The following is a 24,579-nucleotide window of genomic DNA, read 5'->3' as shown; positions in this document are numbered from 1 at the left end:
GTCATTGACTCCATGGACATGAGAGTAAATTGAAATAAATCCTTAATTTTTTCAAGAATGCTATCCCAGAATGCACTGGGCTTAAGTTTCCACACTTAGTAACTCATAACATTTAGCTACATCAAACATTCATCTTTAATCCTATAACTCTTAGTAGTTTTAAGCAGTGCTAATACTTACAGTGCAGGCATGACATTTCATACAGAGCAACATTTAGATTTGAGGGTGTGAAAAAAGTTGGTAAAATATGCCTGACTGCATGACAACAGGCGACAGGAACAAAAGACACACGGAGATCATGGGACATGGAGGAAAAGGGAGCAGGGGCTGCCTCTAACCTTGAACAAGGCGGAGATGTGCGTGTGAGGCCTGAAAGCAGACTGAGGGAGATGGAGACACTTGTTAAGACACAATGGATGGACAATCAAAATGGCGGTGTGGTGATCTCAGAACCAAAACAATGAACAGCAACAACAATCATGCAAACAGAATTAAAAACATCACATGTGACAGACATGCAGCGTGAGGAGGACAGCAGGACGTAGCTGGAGTTATGGGTGATTTCAACAGTTTAATATTCTGTAAACAGAACAGCACTCTGATTACTGTACATGCACAAATTATATCGCGTATACTTTCATTTACAAAGCTCATGTATGTTCCGGTCCGCTTCTCCATCACTTATGATAACACTGTGCGCAGCGAAGTAATTACGGAGATACGGGAACACGAAACACGAGCAGTCAGATGGTCAGACAGATTGTTAACACACCAACAGTTTATCCAGATTATCTAATCCACTTAAATTTGAATGTCAAAACGTCTCTAATAATAGTGTGTGAGCACAACTACATGGTTGGTCGCATTCAAAGCGAGATTCAGGATGTTAACTGTGACAGTATTTCACTGGGGGCTCATTGTGTTAGGGGCTGGAAGCGTCATCATGGGAGTGTGCTCATCTTGTTTTCTCGGATAATTTAAGATCCAGACGTTCAGGAAGTTTTTACCGGGAGACGAATAACAAACAATAACAAACGGAAGATCACACAAAAAAAACAAACGTCTCCCAAACTGACATCAGAGGGACCGACCGGCTGCTCAGCTTGTGAGAGGTCAAAGGTCACACTACTCACATCAAAGGTCATCTCCAGGAAGTTCTTGGGGATCTGCATGATGCCAGAGTCTCCCAGCTCTCCTGACACACACACCCAGGGGTTGGAGGTGGTCATGGCGTTGCTCAGCTTCTTGATGGGGATGATGACGACTCGATACGGGATCACTGCAAAGGCGAAACACCACGTCAACGCCGGAGCAGAGGAATAAACAACAACATGCTAATTCGACTCGTTACCCAACTGGGTCAATTTAATTATGAAAATGCTGATTTAGGCCAAACACACTGCAGCAGAACGAAAACAGAAGAACTGAGACTTTAAATCATCACCTGCAGACATGCAGAGTGTGTGCATTTATCTGTAGAAGAGGCTCAGCGGGTCTGTAAGTTGAATAATACAACTTCCATTGTGTTTTAAAGAATTCTACATACAGCCTCATGGTTTATTCATACTTATAGCTCAGCCGGCCATTAATCCACATTCATCTATCCAACAGCCACATTAACTAAATAACTCAGAGAGGAACGAGTGGGAAGAGACGTTTCCTTCCACACACACACACACACACACACACACACACACACACACACACACACACACACTACATCTTGTATAGATTGTTTTGTCCATCCCTTTTCTGAATACATGATCTTTAACTTCATTACACAAACACAACATCCACTGCATTGCAGAACTACTTCTGAGTTCAACTTTGACCCATTAGGCTCACTGTGTTTATGTGAACACAAAATGTCTTTGTTTTTAACTTCCAAATCAGTAGTTGTGATCATTCCCACTGAAGCAGAAATGTCCGTCACTTGAAATATATGCAGAGCTGGTCGGCCTGGGACTAATGTGATGCGAGGGTGTTTGGTGTAAATCTAAACTGAGGTTTGAAGCTTAACTAGGATTGAATAGAGGTCAGAGGTCATGTGCAGCCGAGGGAGAACTCACTGATGGTGGTGAAGACGCTGGTGAAGCAGAAGTAGTCGACAGTGTTGAGGGAGAGCAGGTGGAAGAGAAACTGCTCCTTCTCCTCCTCACAGCGCAGGAAGGCGTAACGCTTGTACAGCTTCCTGTAGACACAGCGCAGCACAGTCAGGTCAGGTCAGGTCAGGTCAGGTCAGGTCAGGTCAGGTCAGGTTCAACGGCACCAAAATAACTTGTCATCAACAGTCTTTATAAGTGTGTGTAAGTCTTGTGTATGGATGAATTTTTCCCCCATTAATCCAGGAGTGGACAGCACTTAGTTTTATTATAGTAAAATACAACTTTATTGATCCCTTGGTAAAATTCACAAACTACCCAGTCGTAAACAAAGTGATGAACACATTAATGCATCAGTAATTACAATCCAATAATATAACGTATGTAATTCTGAAATAATGTGATAACTTTAGCACATTTTTATGCTAAAACTTAAGTGAAAGTTTGAATGAAGAACTTTTACTTGTAGTATTTCTTCACTGTGGCGTTTCCACTTTTACTTAAGTAAAGGATCAGAGTACTTCGTCTAACACTGCATTTATCAAATTGTATTAAGAATGAATGAATTAAAAGAATATAATTACTATTATGCAGTGGAGGATGAAGTACTCAGATATTTTACTAAAGTCAAAGCAGCACTACCACAGTGTAGAAATGTAAAAGCTCAAAATAGAATGATATATCATTTATCTGGGATTATAATTGTTGATGCATAATGTGTTCCTCACTAATGATGCAGCTGGTAAAGGTACAAAGTAAAAGGTAAGTATAAAGTAGCAGGAAATAGAAATACAAGTACCTCAAAATTGTATTTCTTCAAACCTTTGATTGAGTACACATTTTTTGGGGGGGGGGGATTTTCACATTGTTGTGATTGGTTTAAAATAACTAATCTTCTGGGACAAGCAATGATATTAGTCCAGCTGCCTCTCAGAACACGGTAATCAATCTCCCCCATCAGAAGCACAAAGCGAGTGTATGTGTGCGAGTTGGATTGATCATATTGCGCGCTCACTTGGTTAAGGCTTGTCGGCACATCAGCTGTTTGAGGTGTTGAGAGAGCAGCTTCTTCTCCAGGGACAGACGGATCCAGGCCCCTCGCTCGTCCCACGTCTGTCTTTATCTCCGACATACTCTGGATATGCCTGAGGAGACAGAAGAAAGAAAGATAGATATAAGCTCGTAAAGACAGACGCACTGGAATAGAAGTCCGCACTCATCACTCTGATGTTCAGTGACTCTCGGGAGGTGGGTGAGGAACTACTGTTACTTACCTTTTGGTGTCCCTACTTCCATTAACCTGAAGTATCTGCATATACTTCAGTTAGTGTGTGTGTGTATGTGCAGTCTGCACTCTTCTCCAGGTCTCTGTAGTGCAGAGGAGGTTTCCCAGCTCTTTTACATTTTGCACAAAACTGTCACTTACTACACATAATATGTATTATACATTTGTTCTGAAGGAGGACTAGACTAGTTTCTTCTTCTTGGTTTATCTTCCTACTTTAAGCTAAAGCAAATTTGGATGATTTTGGGCTGTATAAACAAAATTGTCTCGAGTCCTTCATTTCCTCAACACCTAGGGAAGCAGGGTTTCCTGTGTGTATGTCATAGTGGCCATGGTCAGATGATGCACGCACACAAACTATGAGGTCAGGTTTTGGTGTCACAAAGCAGTTTCTGTTTTCACATGAGCATTCAAAACAGGTTTCTGCAAGTGGAACTAATTAATGAATCCAGAAATGCAAGGTACAGACGGTTGTTAAATGAAAAGACAACTGTCTATAGTGAACCAGCAGTGTGCTGCGGCAGCTGATTCTGCAGGACAGTGTCCTCCTGCCGTCACTAGAGGATCGCAGCATGTACCTCATATCCTGTATGAGAGACACACGTAGAGACGGCATCGCTATGGAACAGTCGGACTTCCTCCTCTCAGGAACATGCGACACTGTTGAAGAGAAACACAGGATATGATGCCATTGTTACAATCGGAAACTAGAAAGGTGCACAGAGTAGGCTTTAGATCTCCGCCAGGTGTGTCTCCCTCTCCCCTCCCACACAAAGTTAAATCTTACTCAATGGTCCCTCCCGGCTCCCTTACAGTAAAGAGGTTTATTTATCTTGTATCCTAACTTTAACTTTAGTGGATCATAACATGGAATGGAATTAATGCTCTGGTTAAAACATTTCTAAGGATGTCAGTCTTTGAGCCAAGACAAAAGACAAAATGTGGCCGGCAACAGACCAGAGTCAGGCTTGTTGTTAGCGTAGCCGATTGCCACAAAAGCCTTTTGCTACTGAAGCAGTTGTTAATCACTTGCGGCCCCTACCGGCACACACACACGACCGAATTCATGACCTCCCCTGGCGGATAGAGTGTCAGACAATGCAGCACAGACAGAGTGTTTGTGTTACCTGGTGACTCTGCCTGCTGCTGCTCCAGCTTCTCCTCTCGAGTGTGGTAGTGCAGCATGTGGGACCACAGGGCTGACTTCCCCTGAGACGTCAGAGAACCAAAATCACAACACACACAACGACAGCTAACGCATTCACTGATGAAGGGCAAGATTATAATCCCACAAAGAGGATTTATCAGGCAATAACCTCAATATCCAATATGGTCATACAAACCTGATTAACCGCAGTGTGTTTATACTGACAGCACAAGTGTGTGTGTGTGTGTGTGTGTGTGTGTGTGCTATCACACCGGCTTTATCATAAATCTGATTAGATTTGTAATGCACATGCACATGTTTGTGAAAGTATGGAACTCACATATGTGTATGTGTATGTGTGTGTGTGTGTGTGTGTGTGTGTGTGTGTGTGTGTGTGTGTGTGTGTGTGTGTGTGTGTGTGTGTGTGTGTGTGTGTGTGTGCTGACCTGTTTGACCTGCAGCCCGTGGCTCCAGATCCTCTCCAGCAGGTCACACAGGCTGGCGATCAGTGTGTTCTCCTCCAGTCCGGTGATGTTGGCCTCACCGTGGCCCAGCTCCACCGCCTCGCGGCCCATCTTCTCCACCAGCATACGCTTGGTCTAAACACATGCACACACACAAACACCAATGCACAAACACGCAGCATTACAACAAGCAAGGGGAATATTCCGATAGCTATATAGTTTCAAGGGATAGTCTGGATGTTCTACAGCCCAACATCTGGAATTGTATTTTATTTTAAATGATTGAATAATGTCAGTGTACTCTGGTAGCATGGTTCAAACTATAGATATCCAAGATACAAAGAGTGTCTATTATTCTAGTTAAAACTCACTTATTTGGAAAAATCTATAATAAACCTGAACAATCCAGAAAATAGATGAAACAAAACAAAGAAAAGAAAATGCATAAAGAAGTTATAAAGTCTAAGAAATGGTATTTTAATATGCAATAGAAATTATAAATGATTTGGACAATAGTTGAGTCTATTAGCAGTAAACTACCAGTGGAATTCATAGCACCATTTATCTTAATTATGACCCAATTTAAATAGGGGAGGGCTATAACTAATAATCCAAAAATGTTTTCCTGTCAGATTGAAATTCTTAGTCTGATGTTCACAACACTTGGGAGGGAATTTATGACATCTCATGATGCAAGATGGGAATTAATTAATTTAGTCTCTCTGCATGCATCATTCATGAGAGATGATACACATCAGAGCTGTGTGTGTGTGACTGAGGAGGGTGTCAGGAGGTCAGTGACTGACTGCACTAATGAATCACAGCTCATCTGTAAGCGCAGGGACATGCTGCGGTTGTATGTTTTTACCTTCATGCGGCACTCCTTGAGCAGCCCCTCCACAAACTTCCAGTTGGTCTGGGCGATGACGGCGGGAGACAGATCAGACAGTTTGGGCTGTCGAAGGTTCTTTCCCAAGCTGCGGGCCTCCTGCATGTATTTCTGAAGATCAAACAGAACCAGTCAGTGAGCTCTGGAGGAAATGTACTCTGATCAGACCTGAACACTATAGTGATCGTTTTGGTCGAGACATTAAACCTGCTGCGAGTTTACACTACGTCTCAAACACGCTCGCTTTATCAGCTTACAGTTAGCCGCTAACATTTATCAAAAAAAGAAGTGACAAGCTGTGACAATCCAACACTTCAAAGGATTTATGTGGGTTAAGAGGAATGGATGTCCCACAGGAGAGGAGTAAAAGCCGGGGTGTGTGTGTGTGTGTGTGTGTGTGTGTGTGTGTGTGTGTGTTGGAATGTGAGATGGGTTCCCACTGAAGCCATAAATGAAGTGCGACAGCTTTTCACAATGTTCACAGTGCTTCCTTGAAACAAGAACATTCCATGTGCTCTGTGTCCAGCTCAGAAACCTTGTCGCGCCTGTGTTTACAACAGCGACATTTTAGGCTGAAATCAAATCTGTTTCCATTGAATTGCTGCCTTCAGTAGATTTGCCTGAAGAGTGAAGTCACGATTGCAGTACTTTTGGGGAAAGATGTGGCACGGCTTACTGTAAGTTATACTTTCTCCTGACCAAACTTATTGTGCGATTAGTCCGCCCTGATTAAGCTTGCTAAATGTTTCTGTGTGTGTCAGTGTTTCATCAGCCTGCTGGTTAACATGTAGTATTTAAAGATATGCAAATGAGTACATAACATTTACATTTAGTAATAATCTCTCAATAAAGTAGGAGTTTGTATCGGTAGTGGATTTAGATTGCCTACCTGAGCATTGACAGGAAAACAATGCATGTAATGCAGCTTGTAATTTGATTTAGCCTAACTGTTTACGCTTCACTCTCTTTGCACCATATCAGAGACGGATTATACTGCTAATGCAAACATCCTGTCCCTACAGTAAAGGTGTCAGGTATAGGGAGGAGGTAGAGGTGGAGGGGTCTGAAAGAGAAAGTCCACAACACAGGCTGCTCCTCCACATACCAGGCAGGACGCGGAGGCAGATTTTTTAGGCGGTTTGATAGGCGGAGGGGACGCTTTGTCCCACTCCCAAAACGCCATGGAGTTCTGCAGGACCAGACAGCCCTCTACCTGCTGAGGAGGAGGAGGAGGAGGAGGAGGAAGAGGGGTACGACGAACCCCCGACCGACAGGCACAGCACACACGAGCAGACAGGAGAGGACAGGAACAAAAGAGAACAATGGAAAAGACAACAGAAGGCAGCATGCACATGAAGTGTTCGAAAAAGGATGACAAAGCTCAAACAGAAACTAACAGGAATGCATCTACAGAACAAACAAAAAAAAGACACGCAAAGAAAAGAAAGACATGCGACATAACGAGAGGGCATTCAGAAGGCAGGTTGTGAGGCGGGTTTCCTACCTCTTTCAGGTCGTTGTCGAGGCCCAGATGCTCCGTTTGATGCCTATGACGCTCTTTCCTGCGCTGAGCTGTCGCCGTCCTATGAGACCACCTGCAGTGCAAACAATGAGCACTAGTTATTTACACATTCACAGAACCCGTCTTCCTCTGAGCCACATACAAGAGGAAGTTATCAAATCATTGCTTTCTCTGAACAGTCTGTTTGATGCACTTTAAAGGAATAGTTCCTGCAGACGGACGGAGGGATAGGCAGACGGGTAGAATAATCAAATCAATTTCATTTAAACGCTTGAATTAAATTGTACCGAAGACATAAGACTCTTTTCAAAGCACGTAAAGTAATTTCCTTTGAACTGCTGATGTGTCCTGCTTGGGTAATTGACTGTTAACATCAACCCAGCCAGACTGTAAAGAGTTGGTCGTGCCGACTTCATCTGCAGGTTTCACGTGTGAATTTCAGTCCCACGGTGGAAGTTGACTCACTTGTTATTCGTCGGCCCTGTGTTGAGCACGTCGGCCTGCAGTTTGGGGAAGAATCCCTGCTCGTATTTGCCCTGACCGATCTTCATGTCCAGCAGGTGTGGGTGGATGGCGGTGTGGTCGATCTTCATCAGACGCTGCTCAATTATCTGAGCTTTAGAGGAGACAGAATCCATTCAGACAGAGAAATAGAGAAATAGAGAAATAGAGGCTGTTGATTTTATTATTATTTTCATAATCATAGTTTTGGTTAGGAATCAAAATTGTTTCCAGAGCTCAGCAACTTGGCAAGTATGAGGAATGACGTCCAGAATTAGAAACATATACTGTATATTGTGTGCACTCATTTCAGATGCATTGTGGGAATGTAGCTAAAGACACAGCTAAAAGAAAAAACACCTGACAAACACACACACACACACACACACACACTTCTCAAAGCCTAATGAAGCAAGCCGTAATATGCTCCGACATAAGATCGACAAACACCCTCTCTTCCCATTGTGTCCTTCAGTTAATCTTCTCCTAACACATCAAACACACTACAACATTGGCCGTCTGTCTCCTTCTGCTTGTTGTAGGGTTATGTTGCCCATTGAACTGGTTTTGTGTCTGACGGGTCTGTCTCCTCAGACGGGAGCTGCAGTATCTCTCAGTTCTGGAGTGAGCAGTGAGGCGAGGGCACCGGAGCGAGTCGCCACAGGGGAAGGGCAGGCGGAGGAAAAGGTTTTCCCCATTGTCTGGGTAATTGGGTACCTGCATGCACCATCGCCCCCATAAAAACTCACCATTGGCAATTAAAGCTTTACATTGCTCGGCTCATTAGCATGAAACAGAGTGGGACGACGTCCAAAAGAATGCAGGGAACAGCTCATCATTCTTATAGAGGGAGATAATGATCTGAGGGAATGTAACGGAGAATATTGAGCCAAACTATGTCATATACTATAGCTACAGTATATTCTGTGTTTTGAACCATCATAATATCTGTGCAAGATGTCCGATACATCATTACATAATAGATTATAAAGCCGATTCAATAGGAGTTCATAACGTTCCATAATATCATAAACTGCGTGAGGTGGACAACTATTAATTGTGGAAATACACAGAACTTTGCCCTTTCATTTTTAAATACACAAGTTAACCTGCAATCCTGCTCTTTCCCAGTTTCTTTCTGAGTCAGTCCTGAGTCTGACCTCCTGCACACACTGCAGATTCAGCGCCAATTAAAGGCTTAACGAAGGGAAAGTCAAGCAGCACTAATTGAGAAAACGACGGGGGGAAAAAGCCTGACCAAACACTCTTGCAGTGTCCGAGAGTGTGTGCTAGGGCTACTGTGAGAGAGAGAGAGAGAGAGAGAGAGAGAGTGATGGAGTGTACGCTGTGCTGGGATGTGGAGAAATGAGAAGTGTGGTTTTCTGGTCACTGGGGAGGGCTGAGCTGCTTCCAGACGATAAATGAGAGACAAGAGGGAAAGGAGAAATGGAGGAGGAGCAGAGGATGGATGGATGCAGAGTGTTGATGTGTGTTTTTTTTAAATTGCATGGCACAGTATATTCCTGTCTGACCTTGGTTAATGGACGATTGGTATGCTTTGAAGGATGGACAGGCATGTACAGCATGCTGATCAATGAGCTCCTTTCCTGCTGCCAATTCAAACCACTACCATTCTCTCTCCCCGTGGGTAGGTCTCTCCAACCACTTTCAATCACGTTTCACGTTTAATCACATGAAATAAACCTCACTCGACTATGTTGGAGCACTCACACCAGTCCCTGCTGAGCTTACCAGACTCCTTAAGGATGGAGCACCTCTGGTAGCACGAGGACCGGAGGCTGGGAGCGCGGACGTTGTAGAGGCGGGCCTTGTCGATGCGAGCGTCAAAGACACGGAGCAGTGGCTCCTTCTCCTCCCACTGGGACATGATCTTGTTGTCGATGAAGGTGGCAAACATCTGCGTCTCAATGAAGTGGGAGAGGAAAGGCAGGTAGGGCTCCGGCTGGTCGGACAGGAATGAGGCCTGGAGCAGGGCGCATAAGCACGGAGATACAGAAATATATGTACTGTCAATTTACAAATAATGGCCTGTTGAGGCAAATTGGACCTAGCACTGGTTCAATCATTGGGATTACCTGTTGGTTGCAGACAGATATAGAACCTTTAAGAGTAGTTTGTTGTCAAGTTAGTGTGGATGGAGATCTTTGCCTGAACAGGTAAATCGACTAAAAACTGAACCAGTTTAGTGTGCTAAGAAACAGCAGGCAGGAGATGTGCTGCCATCATTAACACTGTATTATAATCATAAATGACCTGCATCACAATATCACAAATCCTAATATTTCTTGTGCCTGTATGACATGATATTTTAACTGTCAAACATTACTAACATTTATAAAATATACTACTCCCAAAGGTCAACTTAAGCATTACAGCCGGTCTTAAATAATGATGGCATTTCTGCACTCTGTGTGTTTGTGCTTGATATAGTCACCTTGTCAAAGTTGTGCATCTGCTCCCTGTTGGTGAGCCACGACTCCAGGTCCGGGGCGCTCTGGATGACGAAGGCTTCGTAGTCGGCAAACATGGTGGTGAAGCGGCTGGCGAACACCTCCCTCAGCTGGATGTTCAGCTTGGCGTTCCTTAGCTCCTCATCTTCAGCTGCTGTCCGCCCCCCTTGCCCTTCAGTGCTCTGAGCTTTGACTCCGGCCCTCAGGGCGTCCACGCGGGCAACAGTCACCCCGGTGCGTTTGGTCAGCGCCTGCAGTCTTTCCAGGGTGGCGTTTCCCTGCAGCAGCTCCAGCACAGCCAGCTCCTCCCCTGCAAGGTTGCCATTACGCCCATCGTCCTCCAGCTGCCGTAGAGCGACAGTCTTGCGCTCCCGACCAGGGGTGGAGGGGGTGCTGCCGGGAGCACTGCCGGGAGCGCTGCGGGTCCGTGGTGGAGCCCCTGTGTTGGCAGAAATGCCGAAGCTAAGCAGCACCTCACTTAGCTCCTGGATGAACTCGGTCTTATTGGGGAAATGGGGAAAGTCCTCTGGAAGCTCGATGTAGTGGTTGTCAATGTCCACAAAACACAGATTGGCCTGAGACAGGGAAAGATATTAATATTACAACAATATAGCTCAGGAACTGACAATGATCCCTATATATTGATACTATTGACATTTTTGGTACCAAGACAACTAAATCAAATGTGTACAGGTGCATCTCAATAAATTAGAATATCGTGGAAAAGTCTGTTTATTTCACTAATTCAATTGAAAAGGTGAAACTCATATATTATATGGATTCATTACACACAAAGTGAATAAGTCAAGCCTTTATTTGTTTTAATCTTGATGATTAAGGTTTACAGTCAGTATCTCAGAAAATTAGAATATTGTGAGAAAGTTAAATATTGTAGACTCACGGCGTCACACTCTAATCAGCTAATGAACTCAAAACACCTGCAAAGGTTTCCTGAGCCGTTAAATGGTCTCAATCTGGTTCAGCAGGCTTCACTATCATGGGGAAGACTGCTGACTTGACAGTTGTCCAGAAGACAGTCATTGACATGCTCCACAAGGAGGGGAAGCCTCAAAAGGTCTGTGCTAAAGAAGCTGGCTGTTCCCAGAGTGCTGTATCCAAACATATCCATAGAAAGTTGAGTGGAAGGAAAAGGTGCACAAGCAACAGGGATAAGCGCAGCCTTGAGAGGATCGTCAAGAAGAGGCCATTCAACATATTTGGGGGAGCTTCACAAGGACTGAGGCTGGAGTCAGTGAAGAGCCACCACGCACAGACGTATCCAGGACATGAGCTACAACTGTCGCATTCCTCATGTCAAGCCACTCCTGAACCAGAGACAACGTCAGAAGCGTCTTACCTGGGCTAAGGAGAAATTGCTCAGTGGTCCGAAGTCCTCTTTTCAGATGAAATTAGATTTTGCATTTCATTTGGAAACCAAGGTCCCAGCGTCTGGGGGAAGAGCGGAGAGGCACAGAATCCAAGTTGCTTGAAGTCCAGTGTGAAGTTTGCACAGTCAGTGATGATTTGGGGAGCCATGTCATCGGCTGGTGTTGGTCCACTGTGTTTTCTCAAGTCCAAAGTGAACGCAGCCGTCTACCATGAAGTTTTAGAGCACTTCATGCTTCCTTCTTCTGAGAAGCTTTTTGGAGATGCTGATTTAATTTCCCAGCAGGACTTGGCACCTGCCCACACTGCCAAAAGTACTAATGCCTGGTTTAATGACCATGGAATCAATGTGCTTGATTGGCCTGCAAACTCACCTAACCTGAACCCTATATCTCTGGGGTAATGTCAAGAGGAAGAGGAGAGACACGAGACCCAACGATGCAGACGAGCTGAAGGCCGCTATCAAAGCAACCTGGGCTTCCATAGCCCCTCAGCAGTGCCACATCGCCTCCATGCCACGCCGCATTGATGCAGTAATTCATGCAAAAGGAGACCCAACCAAGTACTGAGTGCAGACACATGAACATACTTTTCAGAAGGCCGACATTTCTGTATTAAAAATCCTTTTTTTATTGGTCTTATGTAATATTCAAATTTTCTGAGATACTGATTTTTGGGTTTTCAGTAGCTAAAGATTAAAACAAATAAAGGCTTGAAATATTTAACTTTGTGTGTAATGAATCCATATAATATATGAGTTTCACTTTTTGAATTGAATTAGTGAAATAAACTAACCTTTCCACCATATTCTAATTTATTGAGATGTACCTGTACGTCACAGACAGAAGATGAAACATGGATATGAAATGTGTCCGTTGGATGCCATTGACTGAAGAAATAGGCGTAGGCCCAGAGAGCGGGGACAGGTATTATGAGGACGCATATTAAGGACAGATTGGTTTTAGGGTCTATGATGGAGGCTGGGAGGTGTCGAGTACGGAGAATGTAGGTCAGCGTGCGATTGATAATAGCACATTGTGGGCGATCAGCCTAAATCTGATAATGGATTTAGCATCACACCCTCATATGGGATTAAAGTAAGACCTGATAATACTCTAAACCACATAAATAGGAATGAGCTTCGGTACACATGCCAGAAAACAGAGATATAAGTTCAAGTTTAAAACAAGAGTGATAAAGAACCTCCAGATTGAAAAGGTGGAGGTAGGACCCCAATGTGTGGTGGTGTCCATCCAAATATGGGCTGCCAACCAGATTGCAATGCCATAGCTATATTTTCAGAACACCGAAGCTGTAAAACAAACAATAATCAAACATGGACACCAAAGAGGATAACGTGGCAACTTTATCCTTTGATGTCGGAAGTGGGAAAGGATGCACAAAAAGTTCCACCTGTACAATCAGAACAGCTCAAAGTTAAAGGTCAAAGTTGAAGCAGGTACGTCTGTAAACTGTGATGGATGTTTACACCGGGTTGGGTAATAATCCTACTGTTTGCCGTTGGTTTCTCTTCTAGATAAGTTTGACTGACCTGGACCGCTAAACCTTTTAATCTTCTTCAAATAAAACCACTGTGTTCATAAAAGTTCTCAAATCTGGGTTTGGCTTTTGGTTAGGCTCAGATACTTTTACTTTCGTTCAGTGTTTAGTGAGACGATAAACTAAACGAACTCGAGCAAACTCTGCATATCACAAACCGCTTTATCTCCAGAAAAGTTGCCCTAGTTTGGATCTAAAGCCCACTAGGAATACTTGTATATTCACAAGGAGAGAAAAAAGGGAGACAATTCCAGATGATAACGGTGCCCCACAATCTTGTCTGCAATTCAAACATTAAAAAAAGACCAACATTGAAGTACAGGGTTCAGAAAGGCAAACCTTGTCTGGCATTAATTCCCCAATTATATCCATAGTTTCCTCTCTCTCATCATGTCCTCTCTGCTGTGCTCGAAGCCATTCTTTCATCACCAGCCCATTTCTAGGTCACAGCCACTTCAAAAGGATCATTCAGAAACACAGGGACATTCACCAGTCTAAGCATGCTGGGGACCCCGTATTGGGGAGGCGGTGGGGAGGAGAGGCAGACGAGCTCGTGGCTGCTCCGCCGCAGCATCCTGCGCTGGCTGGCATAATTAGCATCCATACGGAATGTGCCGGATTAACGAGCGCTGGGAGTCAGGGGATCTAAGCAAATCCGGAAGCCTGGATGTTACGTTTTGTTAGGGCCTTATCTTGCTTTAACACATGAACACACACACACATTAACTGTTAACCTGAATTGGGCTAAATACTGGTTTGAATCCAGTGTCCATTCACCTCCTCGCTGTACGACACATTTTGCAGCTGAAATAAAAAAGGCAAGAAGAATGCTGAGACTGAGATCTACTTCAGACTCATTTGGCTCTGAGGTGAATTTGTAGACAAATGATAGGTAATTCCCTGTCCTATTGTGTGTGTGTGTGTGTGTGTGTGTGTGTGTGTGTGTGTGTGTGTGTGTTGTTTCGAACAGAGGTGTTTTTTTTGCCATTTCCTGTCTGTCTGAACCGGAGCCTGGTAGTCTGCCTGTGTGTGTGTGTGTGTGTGTGTGTGTGTGTGTGTGTGTGTGTGTGTGTGTGGTGCTGTGCTGGCCTTGTATCGTCAGCAGTAATGAGCTCTGACTGCAAACTTGTGCAGCTTGTGCATGCACACACTTACCGTACTTGTTTTACTATACTTGTGGGAGCCTTCCATTGTAGTTTATATGGTCACCACCAAACCTAATCAAGCTAGCACTAACGTAAGCTGGCAACGGTACGTTCCCCCACCGGGCCTCGCTCCTCCCCAGCTCCACCCTCTCATCCAAATATGGTGACTTCTGTTTCCAAAAACTAAGATTGCAACGGCCAAAATGCCAAACTTGTGGCTACAAAAAGTCTCAGCCATTAAACCTTGAGCCCTTATGTAGACCAAAGGCCTTTCACACTTGCAGTAGTTAACCCAAGGGTTAATACAAGGCCTGAAGGCACAATAACAATGCATAGGTTGGCCGTGTACCTCCTGAGGAAGCTCCAGTTTGGAGCGGTCTGTGCCCTCTTTGGATTGTAGGCCCATCAGGTAGGGAACAGGAGCGTCCAGGAAGTGGAGGAGAGAGGCTGGCAGGATGGGAACATAGACATGCTGCCACTGGAAGGGAAACAGCAGGGTGGTGATGCCCTCTGCCACCGTCATCAACCGCTGGTAGTCTGAGGGAAGAAGAAAGAATTGTGATCATATGAGGGAATTAATAAATTATGGAAATTCACCAGATTTATTTAAAAACAAGATGTGCAGAAAATGTGTTTTTGCAGTTACACTGAAATGACTTAATTTAGCAAAAAAAAGAAGAAGCTTTTGAATCAGGCAGATAAAAAGAAACAATGATTCATATTAAGATTACTAGATGAATATATATATATAATATATATATATATATATATATATAGTATATATATATATATATATATATATATATATATATATATATATATATATATATATATATATAAATATTGAATGTTTTTAATGCACTGTACAGAGTCTCAAACTGAGTAGAGAGAGTGGGGGAGAAAAAGTAAGAGGTTTATGAAATACATATATAGAGAGTATTGATGTGCAAGAGAGGCTTTAATCAAGTGATTCAAATTGAATCTGAGAGTGAGTTAGGGTTAAAGACGAGAGGAATTACATTCTGTTGGATTCTTTTCAATCACGTTTTCATTTGTGTGCGTGTGTGTGTGAGTCTGTGTGAGCGAGTATTGCCTCTGTTCACTAAAACAGATTAAGGCCAGTGGTTGCAGGCTGGCTTTAGTATTGAGTTCAACAGCAGTTTCATCAGACGTTATTGTCATGGCCAGAGTGAAAAGCCTGCACGACCTCGAGGAAAAGAGAAAGGAATAAAAAAACATGATAGAGTTTTGCCCCCTCCCCCTTTCTCATTTCCTTTCATCTAGTTCAGTCAGTGTGTGCACATATGGAATCTGTGCACTTTTAATGAAAGTGCATAAAGCTCTCCAGTGCCAAACCACAAAGATTTATATTCTAACAGAAGAAACACAACGAGAAGCAGCTGCTAGGATTGTTCACTTCCTGAAGAGTGTGTGTGTGTGTTTTAGAGTGTGGCCCATATTTACAGGTCATGTTCTTGTTCGGTCTTTTTGACTCAATGCTTAAATGTTAGTCTCTTCGTTTTTTCCCCCACTTCAATCCTGAGACGTCTTGATAACGTCTTTTGTACGGACATTCATGTTCCCCTCAGGATGGATTGTGTTAACTTTGGTGATCCTAAATTTCCATCTAGTGTCATCATCAGGTCATAATTTCACTTTGGATCAAATACCTTTAAAACTGAAGTCCCTCCCATGCGCCAACTTGTCATTTCATTTGAACCACAAAACATTACATCTATACAACACAGAAAGAAGACATGCCAGTCAGAATCATCCCACCTCTCTGCGCGTGTGTGTGTGTGTGTGTGTGTGTGTGTGTGTGTGTGTGTGTGTGTGTGTGTGTGTTGTAAGGCTGCTGCTTTCTCTCAAGTCTGAACAGGTTCAAACACACACACACACACACCCCTCTGTGGGAAACACAGCGAAGGAGTCTGAATGTCACACTCCCGTTTCTCTTTTCGTATTACATCAAATCCTTTCCTGCCCGTTCCCTTTCAAGCTCACGTCACACCAGGATAAGTTTAGTCTCACCTCTCAGCTGGCTTCATTAACACTGCGCCGTTATAACCAGACGTGTCTCCAAAAGTGCTCTTCCCAAGCGATATCCTTTCCCACCCCATACAGTTCACGATCTTTCCTTGCCTCACACTGAAATACATCAAAGCTCACGCAGCAAGGCCTCTTGGGGAATAACGAGAAGATGATAAGGACGGAATTTTATCAGTGACCGATTTGATTTTCTTCTCTTGCTGAACTTAGTTCAATTAATTCATCATTTTGGTTCTCGTTAGAAATAGCAGCGGGTGTTCCTTTCAAAAGAGCCGACAAGCTTTGACAACATTTGCTGCAAAGAAACTCTGTTTGAAATATGACACGTACAAGCGCCTGCGATAGGTGAGCAAGCATGTAATCATCTAAAAAGGGAATACAAATCTGATACGGCAAAGCGTAGCGCTGCAGAAAGCCCCGGCAGAGACAGGGCTCAACGGTGCTGGAAATACAGGACAGGACATGTTGAGTCATTGTGAAACTGTAACTGTGCAGCAGGGACTGATAAACACAGGCAGCTCAGTATCACAAGGTACGAAGCGAGACGTCTGTGGTGAAACAGCTGACATTAGGTGTTCTTCAATGCTATGATATAATAGGAAAATGAAAATTACTGTATGGAGAGAAGATTAGAAAAATAAAATGGAACTGAAAGAAGCTTAGAGAAGCATCTCATCCCATGACAAATAAAAGAAACAAGAAATGACCTGGGTCAACCACTGACCTGGGAAACACCAACAGAACACCAAATTGTGGAAAACGAGACTCTTTTTGGCAGAATGTTGCTGCATGTTAAGGGGACCACCACCTCTACTAATGGGGGAAACCCTGCATATGCTTCTATACTAACTACTACACACACGGACTGACTGCCAGGAATGTAAATGAACTACACTGATTACCATATAAAGACATTCCTGCATGTTCGTCCGTCCCCCCACTGTGCCACATGATTGGAAGAGACACCCGCCTGTCACTTTCCATCCCAAACTGTCACAGCTAATAAGTGTGTGTGGAGGTCGGGGGGCTGATGATGCCTCTACTTCTCTTATGATGTAATTGCTTGTTGATTGATTAGGAGGAGCGTGGGAACATAAGGTGCGGCAGCATCTCATTAACATCACGGGATCTCTCCCCTGAAGTGAACCCTTCCATCATCTGCCTCCAGCCAAATGACGATCTGTGCAGGTTGTTTGCCCTCATTAAAGACAAACGAGGGCTCATTTGGACAGAAGTGTCACACAGTCAGAGCCCAGGCTGAATGTCAATGGTGATTCCCGATGAAAAATGACAAACGCTTGAACAAAACAGGGATGAGTGAGGTCTGGTTTTAATCATTTCCCTCCAGGGGTGACTGCCTTTGACGCTGACAGTGATGAATAAAACACTGAGACCCAATTTTTTATCAAAAAGATGAAGGAATAAGAGAGGAGCAGTCCACTGAGACTGCTTCAGTTAACATTTTGAACACTACTTTGCCTCAAATAGCCCCAAGTTAAGCAGATATACAGTCCTAATTCATGCGATGCCTGAACCCGTTTTTTCTCCCTTTGTAATTGACATTTTGATAGCAACAGTATGCGCTCATTACCGTTATTCCTCTGTCCAAACATCATTCCAACATTCTGGGCAGGATAGCATGGCTTTGTCTGAAGTAAAGAAATACAAGTAGGCAAACCGCGTCCTAACTCCAGCTCTGTACTCAGATTGGCATCGATCTTTTCCTTTCACCAACAATAAAAGCAAACAAGAATCGCATATCTTTACCAAATAACACACACATTCCCCTTGGCAACAACAAATCTTCCCTTTTGCTTCTGTGGAACCATAAAAAAAAACTACTGTCAATACGTGGTTTTATTTTGGGGTTGTGCGGGACTTTTCTATTTACATGACTCATTCGGCACAGAAGATAAACAGAAAGTGTTGCACAGTGTGGTGCAGATGGAAGAGTGAAACTGAGAAAGAGTAGGACAAAGTAGCTGCTCTCTGTGTGAGAGTGCCTCACTGCAGCTGTGACTAATGTGGAAATCTGATCACTGTGCATCTCAGATGGCCTCCTGCGTAGTTTAAGGTTATTTGAGGCAATTTTCTCTATTTTCCCCCTCGTCTCTGAGACACTAAGCTTTAACAGAACACAACAAAAGTTGTTCTTGCCTTACAGCCCGCCTCTACTTTTCAACAAAATGTCTCCACTGAAAAGTCAAAACAGGCACCCACTCCTACTCGCATATCAAATGCACTGAAAACAATCTGTCTTTGATTCGACTATTAAAACGTCTTATTCTCTCATACATCTCGTCTTCATCATAAATTTGTGTTGTAACTTTCTTTTCAGCAGATTCCTCTGCGGTGCCAAATGAGTGTTTTGTTGGACTCAGTGCTACTGATGGTCAGAACACAGCCTGTCTGTTGATCTTATTTAATTTAAGAGCAAATTAAAATGTTCTGTTTTTCTTGGCATTTATAATTATGTAAAGTACTTTGAAATCGTCTGAAATTACTATCATATTTTACATAGATGCATCATTTCCTGGTTATTCGAAACACATCCGGTATGTTTTTTATATCCTTGAATGTTGCCTGTTTGAATAGTGCACAGCATGACTAGTGTGCGTGTGACCCTGACCTTATTTGCAAGTGTCCTTACCATGCGAGTACAGGAGGATCTGCATCTCCAGCAGGGTGCAGGTGAACACCTGGACCAGGTTCTCCACTCCCAGCAGACTGAACGTCTCTGCGAGGGGGAAGTCGGCCAGCTGCAGCTCCCCTAGCCCGGGCCTCTGGCACACGATGGGCTCATATACACCGTGGAACTTGAGTGAGCGCCCCGCGGCGGGCAGCGGCACCTCGTACAGGATGTTGTGAACGTAGCTCTCCAGCGGCAGTGGGGGCGTGGTGGCCGCGGTGACTGCCCTGTGCAGCTGTGACAAGAAGCGGCGGCAGGCGTGCATGAAGGGCATGGGCGTGATCAGACACAAGGCCTTGGACACGTAGAGGGTGTCCCGCGATGAGTCGTAGCTACCCGCCTTGCGAGACGAGGAGGATGAGGAAGTGGGGGAGTCGGCCTCGTCTAAACTGCTGGCCAGGGAGTCCATGCTGGAGGACGAGGAGGAGGAGGATGAAGGGGTGTTGGCAGTGGTGCTCTCTGCATTGTGCATCTGGTAGAGGGTCTGCATGGCAGAGCAGATCTGGGGGCTGGTCACCTCCTCGTAGAAGGTGTGGACAAAGCCGTAGGTCCGAGAGCCATCCTCCTTTGTAATGATGAAGGAGTGGAACTGTGGATTCCGCTGGTCTGCCTGCGTCCTGAACGACAGGCCTTTAGGCATACACAGCTGCGGGGAGAGGGGAGGGAACAGAAGTCAATCACCACTTCAACACAGACTATTGTCAATTCTAGTTGAAGACATTATTTTGTTATGTGAAATCATTCTGATGGCATATGATTTTGTTTATGGAACCCTGGTGAAAATTGGCTCATGTTGGCTCTTCTTGTGTCACCAGGTCAGATCTGTGGGGTCGGCAGCTGCATGCATGGCTGTCTACCACACGGTCTTCTGATACCATCACAGTTGAATGTAGGTTAATATAAAGGTAGGGAATATATTGATTTAAAAGTGAAGAAGTCTCTTTCTTGATTTCTTTGTTAGTAGCTCATAATGCATCTATTGAATGGACATTTGACTGACAGCAGGACGAGTGGATGAGCAGGTACCAAATGGCCCTTGTGGGGAGATTATTATGATTATGCTATTGTTACGACATTGACAATCCAGCCATTGTATAGAGCGAGAGCTGAGTTTGCATTCTCAGAAGTAAGCGAAGCAGGTTCTCATTGGGTCTCATGAGGGAGTTCCAGTATCTGGGTCGCCTGCTCACATTGCTAAATGTATGTTAACATGCCAGCATGTAGACGCAGGTGCAGTGTTATGTTCACTATCCCAGCTTAGTGTGTTAGCATGCCGCATTTGCTAATTAGCACTGATGGGAATGTTATAGTTTTGTAGGTATTCGGTGATAAACCAAAGTATTGGACAACTAGAAATGTTGACCTGATGAGGGTGTCCGAGGATCCACTTTCCTTTACAATTCATCCTGTGGGAACCACAAACGTCTGCAACAAATGTCACAGCAATCCATCAAACAGTTACTGAGATGTTGCCCTTTGAACCACAAATGTCCGCCTCATGGTGGATGAGAAAATCAGGGGACTTCATCCTCTGGTCCAAACTGAAACTACTCTATTGGCTATGGCATTTAGTACATACATTTATTTATAAGTGATGGACAAACAAACCAATGGACCAGCAGACACTCCCATCCCTCGAGCCACGCTGCTAGCGAAGCTAAAACTCTGTCGGTGACTTCAGTCAGGCAGAATAAATCTGATCACTGAACTGGTATAAACATAATCCACTTGATTCAAGAATATTGGGATTAGATTTTCTAAACCAATATACACAAGGTGAAGTGATGCTGTGAGTACTTGTGTGTGTGACGCTTTCAGAACCAAACTGAGTCAAATCCACATAAACTGCATATATAAAAACACACAGTCAGCAGCAGCCTGCAATAAATCTGACTAATTATGTCATTATGTTTATTTGGCTGCTCTCTGCCGACACATAAACAAGCATTCAAATACGTTACTGCTTGCACATACCACATATATATGTATGAACTTTAGAGGCTGCATACGCAAACAAACTCATACATGTATATTAATGTGCACCTTCGCTAACATAAACATCGACAACAAATGTAACAAACTCACAGGCCTGGTGACCTGATTGGAGTATGCATGAGTCATGTGTCTCACTGATCAGTCCTGACAGATCCTCTCTCTCCTCCATACACAGTCCGTGTCTAATATTAGTAATCACCACAACCGCCACTCGTTTTGTTTCGTTTTGTTCTCTAGAAAACAATTACATATTATGTGGTTTCCCTCTCAGCCCCGTCAAGCTGAGGAAGGTAAAGGAAATCTAACGGAGCAACGAGAAACACGCTCCATCTCTCTCAACATGGCGATGAAATTTAGCAACCTTTGTGTCGAATAAGTATCGACTCACCACCTGAGCCGGGGCGCGTTCAGAATCGCTCCCCTACATTAGCGGGAAGCAGCAACGCGGCAGTCCAGGCTTCAGTGGGAACAAATATAAATCCAACCTTCATGACGCAGGAGTCACAGTACAAAGTGACCTCATTCACTTGTGTTTATGTTGCTCACGTGAAAAAGGATAAGGACCACAGGAGCAGCAGCATATGGTTTATTGTTTACAGTGCAGCTTTATCAAAGATTTATCTGTCGGTAGAGATTAACTAGAGCTCTCAAGAAGGAAATTTGGCCCAACTAAACTGGGGAAAAGGGAAGGAAGATCATCCTGTGGACTGATTCTGTTCGGGATGACTGAGCCATCACTGTGCCGTAAACCTCCGATTCAACAGGGGGAGATGGGATTGTGGGGATTGTCGGTAGGGCTCCTAAAGTCTTAAAATGCACAATATAAACTCAAATAAATTAATCGTCGACGCCTGAGGTATTTCAGCAGAGATATTTATGAGGCAGGCAGCGGTGATTTCAATCATTCTCCGTTAATTATTCTTCAGGTAGAGACATGGCCTAATTAGTGAGGCACAGAGGGCTGAACTGGCATTATTCACACATGCACGCACAAGCATGCACGCACCAACACACGCACATGCACGCACGCACCAACACACGCACCAACACACGCACATGCGATTTGCAGCCGTGCATTATCTGTTCTTATCTAAATCAGAGCAATTGTTGGAATCTGCTACAGAAGCTTAGAAAAATGCTTTAAAGAGGTCTAATGTGAGATCCATTTTTGGGGGTAGAAAGCTTCAATGTGGATGGAAGGCCACATAAAGGGTTGTTAGACAAAGATGACTGAAAAGACAAAACATGAAGAAGAGTTGTCTCTGTCTGTGTGTGTGGTTGTGGCTGTTGGGGTTTGAAAAACAATCACAGCGGCTTTACCAACAGGCTGCGGGCACAAGAAGAGTGATGACACCCCCAATCCTCCTCATCTCTCACCTCGCAGCAGCAGGAGGAGGAGGAGGAAGAGGAAGAGGAGGAGGAGCTGGGGTGAGAGCATTCCAGAGAGGAGAGGATGATGGGATGAGCGGGCGATGGAGGTATGGAGGAGGAGCAAGAGGGGGGAATGAGGGGCCGTGTTGATCACAAGACACAGAAAGAGAGAGAGAAATGATGCAGGATGTCTCTCGACCGTCATCCTCGACAGCTCGCAATCATCCAGGTGTCGGGTTTCCGACAGTGCTGCATATTGGGCCTGTATCCATGCCGACGTAAGGCGAGAACCGCGGCTGAATTATTCAGCAATGCTGACGCCAGGGCAGGTGGAAAGATAGGCGGTGACCACGAGAGAGAGACACCAAGAGCCACACACACACACACACACACACACACACACGGAGAATTCCCTCTGGTTTTTCCTGTCAAGGACACCGACTGTACTGACAGTTTAGCACCTGCAGCAGAACGTCATCAAACAATCACACTTTTCAAAAACAAATTCAAGGACTCAATAACTCTCAAGGTCTGGTTAGGGCTACACATGTGCATACTTGTCAAGATGCCCTGTTTATCTCTGAACATCTCTCATTGGATTTCTCTTCCGGATATGATGAAGAATAATACGGTCCAGATTGATTTTTTTTCTGTTGCCATCAATAAGAGTGAATTAATTCCAAGGCCATTGATTCCATTTTCAACACATACATTTGTATATGTCTCTCATTTCCATTTTCTGTCTCTCAAATATCAATTTTTGAGGTTGCGTAACCCTCCGCACGCTGTACACATACTGAACGATACGTAACCACTTGGGGTGTAACGCAAAACTTCCACGTGTATCTTTTAAAATTTTATTTGGATTCAGAAATTCCTCTGATTCCTTATCCTTAGTTATCCTCAGTTATTACCGGGACAAGAAGGGGTGTGATTTGTCCTTTGCTTATTAATCCCTTTTCGTTCAACATAAAACATCTATATTGAGACCACTGAAAGTCAATGCAGCCCTCCACGCAAAGCTTTTTGGATAATTCCATAGAGATGGGAGGGGATTTATGATTGCAAGAGCCTTAGAAAGAGGAGGCAGTGTGACTTTATCCATGCCCTCTATGCTCAAAATGTGTGGTTTCCTCCCTACAGGGTTTAAATAATGTGGTCTGTAAATGATCCCTCTCTTCCTGCCCCACTGGACGTAGTGTTAGACTCACTCATCTACTCATTTTCCCCCATAGAAATGGTACGATCCACATACCATGTTGACGGCATCCTGGTCGAAGGGGTTCCACTCCACGTTCTCAGGGTAGCGTGCCAGAACTTTGGACTTGAACGTCCTCTTCAGAGGGCTCTGCTCAAAGTTTTCACCTGGACAGGCGAGAAGACAAAAGAGACAAAAAGGCAATGATGCAGCGGTAACACAAAAGCTGATAGGTCAAGTTTAACAACATCCAATATAATCAATCTTTATTATATTTCACATGAAGCTTTAAATATCCATTTGACAAACTTGTCCCATGTTTACAGTTTCTATAACTGATTTAAGTGTATGCGTGTTCCTAAACATTATATTAGTTGAATGTTTATGGTGCAAATGATCAGGCAGAAAATATATGTAAGAGACATGAAAGCGTGAAGCTGTGTAGAATCAGGAGCACTGGGAGGATGACCTCATGGTCAGTCACTCTGACTGCATGCATGAGATTCCTCTCTGTCAGCTCTACGCTCTACGCCCCCCCCCCTCCTCATATCAACACAAAATAAGTTTTGCAACAGTTGTCTTGGTCATGAATTTTAATTACAGTGTGAAAACGTAATGTTTTTCAGAACTGGGTGGATTTTTCTGAGCTTTCACACCACAAATAAAAGGCATCAACCAATCATGTGATGTGTAACGGGTTGAGTTATTTATGAAGACTATAAAACGACAACATGGAGGCTCCACAGTCCAAACCAAGACGGCAAACTGTACTACTCCTTCCAACCTTGACAAAGTCAGCGCATAC

At 44.0% G+C, this 24,579-nt stretch overlaps 1 protein-coding gene across 1 annotated transcript in view; it reads right to left on the bottom strand.

Annotated features, from left to right (window-relative positions):
* LOC115028094 (DENN domain-containing protein 5B-like) overlaps window positions 1-24,579 on the bottom strand; it is a 61,427-nt gene that overhangs the window by 6,545 nt on the left and 30,303 nt on the right. Inside the window, 16 exon segments of the mRNA XM_029461501.1 lie at window positions 339-380; window positions 1,134-1,279; window positions 2,070-2,191; window positions 3,118-3,197; window positions 3,199-3,247; window positions 3,966-4,047; window positions 4,515-4,596; window positions 4,981-5,133; window positions 5,867-5,998; window positions 7,392-7,482; window positions 7,875-8,025; window positions 9,663-9,894; window positions 10,366-10,956; window positions 14,822-15,009; window positions 19,172-19,856; window positions 23,832-23,941. Coding sequence (XP_029317361.1) covers window positions 339-380; window positions 1,134-1,279; window positions 2,070-2,191; window positions 3,118-3,197; window positions 3,199-3,247; window positions 3,966-4,047; window positions 4,515-4,596; window positions 4,981-5,133; window positions 5,867-5,998; window positions 7,392-7,482; window positions 7,875-8,025; window positions 9,663-9,894; window positions 10,366-10,956; window positions 14,822-15,009; window positions 19,172-19,856; window positions 23,832-23,941 — 2,936 coding nt within the window.

This window comes from Cottoperca gobio, chromosome 23 (genome assembly GCF_900634415.1).
Source record: "Cottoperca gobio chromosome 23, fCotGob3.1, whole genome shotgun sequence".
In the NCBI taxonomy this organism is placed as follows: Eukaryota; Metazoa; Chordata; class Actinopteri; order Perciformes; family Bovichtidae; genus Cottoperca; species Cottoperca gobio.
The sequence above is the reverse complement of the archived record's forward strand: the minus strand, read 5'-3'. Positions and strand labels throughout refer to the sequence as shown.